The 6,784-nt window shown below is 49.3% G+C and overlaps 1 protein-coding gene and 1 long non-coding RNA gene across 2 annotated transcripts; both read left to right on the forward strand.

The window, feature by feature from the left end:
• The first annotated feature begins 3,152 nt into the window (after positions 1-3,152).
• On the forward strand, positions 3,153-3,671 carry LOC144713149 (uncharacterized). Its single transcript, XR_013583966.1, has 2 exons — positions 3,153-3,335; positions 3,466-3,671. It is a non-coding gene; the product is annotated as an uncharacterized LOC144713149 (long non-coding RNA).
• An 857-nt stretch (positions 3,672-4,528) lies between these two features.
• LOC144713198 (putative RING-H2 finger protein ATL49) lies at positions 4,529-5,953 on the forward strand. The gene has a single exon (XM_078587711.1). The coding sequence runs from the start codon at positions 4,751-4,753 to the stop codon at positions 5,921-5,923; it is 1,173 nt and encodes a 390-aa protein (XP_078443837.1). The 5' UTR covers positions 4,529-4,750; the 3' UTR covers positions 5,924-5,953.
• Positions 5,954-6,784: the final 831 nt, after the last annotated feature.

Here is a 6,784-nt window from a genome sequence, read left to right on the forward strand (position 1 = left end):
ACATTCAAGGCCGCAGATGGAGTACTGAAAGTTTGTAAAGGAGCGCTCATTGTGATGAAGGGGGTACGTCTACGAGCCAATATTTACAAGCTTGAAGGGAGCACTATGATCGGTGGAGCTGTAGTTGCTACACCATGTGAGCCGATGGCGGACAACACACTCTTGTGGCATTTGCGCTTGGGCCACATGAGTGAGGCCGGGTATGCAGAAGCTACATGCACGAGGTCTGCCACCCGGGGTGAGGTCTTGCAAATTGAACTTTTGCAAGTATTGTGTCATGGGCAAACAGTGTCGGGTGACGTTCAAGGCAACAAAGCATGATACTGGCGGTGTCATGGATTACATTCATGCTGATGTTTGGGGGCCCGTTGACGTGATGAGCCGTGGAGGTGCTTGTATTTTCTAACGTTTGTTGATGATTTTTTTCCAGGAAAGTTTGGGTTTATTTCTTGAAGCACAATTCGGACGTTTTCTCGCGGTTCAAGACTTGGTGCATAAGAGTTGAGAACCAAATGGGGAGGAAGATCAAGGTCTTGCGGACTGATAATGGTACGGAATTTAAGAATTCTGAATTTGATCAGTTCTGCGCAGAGCATGGCATTCGGCGTCATTTTACGGTGAAGAAGACCCCCTCAGTAGAATGGTGTAGCAGAATGCATGAACCGCACCATTGCGGAGAGAGCAAGGTGTTTGCAGTTGAATGCTGAATTGCCCAAGGAGTTCTGGGCAGAGGCAGTTCAGATGGCGCCGTACTTGGTGAATAGGTCGCCGAATTCTGCTCTTAACGGGAAGGTGGCTGAAGAGGTATGGACTAGAAACCCTGTGGACTATTCCATGCTGCGTGTTTTTGGATGTCCAGGTTATGTCCTTACACCTGCTGATGAGAGATCGAAGCTTGATCCAAAGTCCAAGAAGTGCATTTTCTTGGGGTATAGTGATGAAGTGAAGGGCTATCGGCTTTGGGATCCGAAAGCACAGAAGATTGTGTTCAGCAGGGATGTGGTTTTTGATGAAAATCACATGGTGAAGCCTTCCAATGAGCAGGAAGATCAGAGTTCAGGTGGCGGCAATGTCCAAGAGAGGACTTGGGTGGAGGTGGAGAATGTGCAGATTCTACCAAGTTCAATTGACGGTGGAGGATCAACTGATGAGGCCGTGGAGAATTCTGAGAGCATTGATGTTAGGCGGGCGAGGCGGGAGACGAGGTCGCCTGCACGTCTTGAGGATTATGTGACTATTGCTTTGTTTTTAGGAGATGGAGAACCAACGTCTTTCAAGGAGGCACTGAATTGCCCCGAGAAAGAGAAATGGCTGCAAGCGATGTCCAAGGAACGCGCATCCTTGGACAAGAACCAAACATGGGAGTTGGTGGAGCTTCCGGCAGGGAAGCGAGCTATCAGATGCAAGTGGGTGTTTAAGAAGAAGGCGCCACTTTCCGATGTAGAGCAGCCATCATACAAAGCACGTCTAGTCACAAAGGGCTTTGCTCAGAAACAGGGAGTTGATTACAATGAGATCTTCTCACCTGTTGTTAAACATACATCTATTCGCATGGTGTTAGCCATTGTTGCGCATGAAAACGTGGAGCTGGAGCAGCTGGACGTGAAGACGGCATTCCTTCATGGTGATTTGGAGGAAGTGATCTACATGCAGCAACCTGAAGGCTTCGTTGTACCGGGGGCAGAGAACCTTGTTTGCAGGTTGAGGAAGTCCTTGTATGGGCTGAAGCAGTCTCCGAGGCAGTGGTACAAGAAGTTCGACTCATTCATGGTGTGCATTGGCTATTCAAGGTGCGAATTTGATTGTTGCGTCTACATGAAGATATGTGATGATGGTGGCGTCTACATGAAGATATTCAAGGTTCTCCTATATATTTGATGCTCTATGTGGATGACATGCCCATTGCTTTGAAGAATTTACATGAGATTGGACGGTTGAAGGCAGTGTTGAGCAGGGAATTTGAAATGAAGGATCTTGGTGCTGCGAAGAAGATCCTTGGAATGGAGATTCATAGAGACCGTGCGAATGGTCGTCTATGGTTGACTCAGAGGAGCTGTCTTGAGAAGATTGTTGATCTGTTTGGCATGAGGAATGCTAAAGCAGTAAACACTCCTCTAGCTAACCATTTCAGGTTGTCCATTGCTTAGAGACCTAAAGCTGCTGAAGACATCGCTGAAATGAAGGCTATTCCCTATGCTAGTGCCGTTGGTTCTCTCATGTATGCTATGGTCTGTACAAGGCTGGATATTGCTCACGCAGTCGGACTATTGAGCAGGTTTATGAGAAATCCGGGGAAGGAGCATTGGACCGCGGTAAAATGGATTCTTTGATATTTGAAGGGCACAACATATATGGGAATTCTCTTCGACAAAGGGAGTTCACTTTCCAGTACGTGGTTATGTCGATGCTGATTTTGCAGGTGACATTGACAATGAAAGATCCACGACCGGTTATGTGTTTACGGTGGCCGGTGGACCTATGAGCTGGAAGTCAACACTCCAGTCAACTGTGGCATTGTCTACAACAGAGGCAGAGTACATGGTGGCAACGGAAGCTGCTAAGGAAGCCTTGTGGCTGAAGGGTTTGTTCAAAGAACTCGGCATTGCTCAAGGTGGTTTTCCTCTGTTATGCGACAGTCAGAGTGCCATTTGGCAAAGAACCAGGTCTATCATGCACGGTCGAAGCACATTGACGTGCAGTATCACAAGATCCGGGAGATGTTGAATTCTGAGGAGATTATCCTTCAGAAGGTGCACACATAGGAGAATGCCACGGACATGTTGACGAAGGTCATCACGGTGGAGAAGTTCAAACATTGTTTGGACTTGGTGTATGTTGCAGGTACCTTGATGGAGGTGGAGTGCCTGCGACGTGGGAAAGCGACACGAACACATAGCGCGACTGGGGTGTCTGCCAAGGTGGAGTTTGTTGGGGTGTGTCAGCCCCCCCATTACGAGAATGTGAAGGGGAGTTGAAAAGGCTTAACCCCCCTCCCCTTGTCTCTTTGTGGGAATATGAAGAGGCTTGTTTGGGGAATATGAAAAGGCTCATGGCTTTTCATATTCCAGACCTTTCACATTCCCTGAAACTGTAATTGGCCCTCTATATATAGAGGGCAAACCTATTCTCAAAGGAAATGCATATGAGTTTTCTGTTCATTCTTCTTGTCTCCTCCTCTTTTCTCCTCTCTCTCTACCTTGGTTTGTCTTCATCACTCTTTGGTGGTCACTCCCTTGGCTTGGGAGTTCAAGGAGTTGCTCTGTAGCACCACACGAGAAGTCGTTGCCCTGCACCAAGAGCCTTGCACGTTGACATCACGCTGGTGACGTAAAGAGGTTCTTGTTATCTGTCTCTATTTGCCGACTTATCTTGTCCGAGTTGATTCCGCATTTCACCGTAGCGTCTTGGGTCATTGTTTTCTCTTCAACGAGTTCCAACACTATGCATTCCCCGTTGTTCTTTCAGAGACTTCCTAACCTAGGCGGTACATGCGGGGAGATCTCCATGCTGTGGCAGTGGTTGATATTCATGACGACATCGCGTATTTGGAGATATTCCTTGGATGAGGAAGAGCCAAACGCCGTATTAATATAAACGTTAGTAGAGTAAGAGTGATAGGCTAAGTGAAAATGTTGATGGGTTACAAGGACCGAAACAAATTTTAAGAGGCAGATATTATCCGTGGTGCTTGAACCTATTAAGAAAATAATTCAGATATGGGTGCCATTAGATTGACGCAGCTGGGAGTTTCATCATGGGCGGCAGCTTGAAAACTGTTCCCTCGCAATGGTCCTCTCAGCTGGCTACAGTCCGCAGGTCCTACAATTTCGTTCGCTGACTTCACCACTTCCATGAGTATAATCGCCGCCGCGGCTTCTTTCGTTAGAAGTTGGAAGTTAGAATTATAACGTGCCTCCCTCCCCATGTTTTGGCCGCTTTACGGAACATTATTCTCTGCGACACTCTCTAAGTTGTTTTGACCCATGAAAGCCGCCGACTTGCGAGACACTAACAAATCCTTGCCTCACATTCTGAACGTTTCTCCGAAATTCTCCCCCATTTCAACCTAAAATCGTCAGATGTTAAAAGAAAGCTAGTTTTATCTTCCTTTCAGACTAATTTTTTTTTCTTTTGGGTTCCGTGACTTCCGTCAATGCAGTTGACCTATAGTCGCTTTAGAACACCGTTCGAATCCTCCCCTTTCTCGTCGTTATCGTTTTCAAGCGCAGTAGTCTGACAGAGATTAATGAGCCATGTCGGAGCGGGGCCCGGTCAAGGAAGGTGGGCTCTCTGCAGTCGACCTCGCGTTATGAGGGGGTCCGATCGGCTTATGGCTCCCCATTAACTATGTCGCGTTTTTACTGAAGGTGCCACTAATGCCAAAGCGTGAGTGCTACTGTAGAAGAGCGGGTGAGAGAGAGAGAGAGAGAGAGAGAGAGCACATCATTTAAGTATTCCTAACGTGCTGCAACGGCCATCAATTCACCTCGCATTCGGCGGATAGCTGCCTATTTTCTTCCTCCGCTTCCAATTTCCACACAAGTATATTAATTTTACTTGAGAAAAAATTCGATTAATGGGTAGGTAAAGGAAGGAACCCAGATTGGGAAAGGGACAAAAATTGCCCTTGCCCGGCCTTCTACTCCATGGCCGGACGGCTCCCGCCAAACCCTTCTGCTATGTCTTCTGCGAGCTAGATATCCGTAACTGGTGAGCTCTTCTCTCTCTCTAGATCTTCCATCCCGAAGGTATGGAAAGATCCATTGCCCCTCCACCGCCGATCCCTCCCCTTCTTTCCGCCGACGGTCTCATCGGCAGAATAAGCCCAACCATCCTCCTCATCATTGTAATCTTCGGCGCCATCTTCGCCATTTCTGGCCTTCTCCATCTCCTGGTACAGTACCTCATAAGAAAGTCCAGCAGAGACGCGGACTACATAGACAGCGCCACCGCTCTCGAGGGCCAGCTTCAGCAACTCTTCCATCTCCACGACGCTGGCGTTGACCAGTCCTTCATCGACAGCCTACCCATATTCCTCTACAAGGACATCGCTACGGCGAACGACCCTTTCGACTGCGCCGTCTGTCTCTGCGAGTTCGAGTCAGAGGACAAGCTCCGTCTTCTTCCCGAGTGCAGCCACGCCTTCCACGCCGAGTGCATCGATACCTGGCTTCTCTCCCACTCAACCTGCCCTCTTTGCCGCACCAGCCTCCTCCCTCCCTTCCCCTCCCGATGCAACTACACGCCCTTCGTCTTCCTCGTCGAGTCCGAGAACGAGAGCAACGGCCAGCAGAGCGAAGAGGAAGCCACGTCCGAAGTGGGTTCAGATCCGCCGCCTAGACTGGTGCCGATAAAGCTCGGTAAGTTGAAATCTGTCGCCGGGGAAGGAAGCGGCAGCAACGGCGGCGCGCTCGACGGAAGACGCTGCTTCTCCATGGGATCCTTTGATTACGTGACGGAGGACGCGTCTCTGGTTCGTGTGACCGTGAAAGAACAAGTGAGGAAGCTTAATCCGGGTGAAAGCTTATCCGTTTCGAAGATTTGGCTAAGGTCGAACAAGCCGAAGCCGCCGGCGGAGGGTAGCTCTCGGCGTGTTTTCTCTTTTCGGCTGCCGTTGCAGGAGGGTTCTCAGCGGGTGTTCTCATTTCGTCTTCCTCTACACATTGGCGGAGCTGCTGAGAGTGGGAAGGCAAAGGGCAGCACTAGCAGTCTGAAAGCGCCGCCGGAAGCTGATGTTGGTTACGACGTGGAGGCGGGACGTTTGGAAGGCGGGAACGTCATCTCTCGTGCAGAAGAAACTCCTTCGTTTGCCAGGAGAACTCTGCGGTGGATCGCAGGAAAGCACCATAAGGTCGGCAACCAGTCTGATTCTAACCCTATTTCTGGTGGTGAAGTATTCAGACATGATGTTATTACTTCTTGAACAAAAGCCTCTTAGATCCTGCTTAAGCGATCCACACTCTTCTTCCTCCCGCAAGAGTTGTGTAGCGCATTTCGGTCGGATTCCGATCGAAACGCCGGTTATGCGGATTTTTTTTTGCTTTGTCGATAGTTCGATTCTCAGGGGGTGGGATGAAACACAGACTCGACGAAATAGTATCGTTCACCATTTCTCCCAATAGAGATGACGTAGCCTAAGAATACAAGGAAGCCCAGCTGCCGCTGAAATGAATCTTACGGCGGCAAAATCTGGGACGGTCTCGCGGAATCATAAATTGCACTGACGAGACACGAAGAAACTACTTTTAATTTGCCTAGACATCGACTTTAAGAGTATACTAATTTCCTCTGAGAACTTCCTCTGAGAGTAGGCAAAGACAGAGGACTAGTTTCAACATTTCAGCCAAAGGTGGACTACTCTATCAGTTATGCGGGTGCAAGTTGATGCTTGATAGCATAGAATCAGCAGCATTTCTCCAAGCAAAATCCGGAATCAACGAAAATAAGATGAAATATTTTGTTCTAATTAGGCTTTGACATTTTGGACCCGGGGACCGGTCGGACCAGACTGAACCGGGACTGGCAGTCCGCCATTTCCAGGGGGTCTGTCCAGATCCCTTGTTCTCCTCCTCTCCCCCCCCCTTGCTCTCCTCCTCTCCGTGTTCACCCCGCCCCCTCCCCCCCGCCCTCTCGCCACCGACCCCCCCCCCCCGCCCCCCACAACCCTGGGCTGCTGCCACACCACCCAACCCCACCCCTGCACCCACTCCCCCATGACTAGCAAAAACTTCAATAAATGTAAGCTTTTGCTGATGAAAGAAATGATGGAGCAGCTATAAAAGAT

This window comes from Wolffia australiana, chromosome 15, assembly GCF_029677425.1.
Source record: "Wolffia australiana isolate 7733 chromosome 15, ASM2967742v1".
NCBI lineage: Eukaryota > Viridiplantae > Streptophyta > Magnoliopsida > Alismatales > Araceae > Wolffia > Wolffia australiana.

What these genes read in the sequence shown, in the direction of transcription:
- LOC144713198 (XM_078587711.1), top strand. Translation starts at nt 4,751, where the DNA reads ATGGAAAGATCCATTGCCCCTCCACCGCCGATCCCTCCCCTTCTTTCC.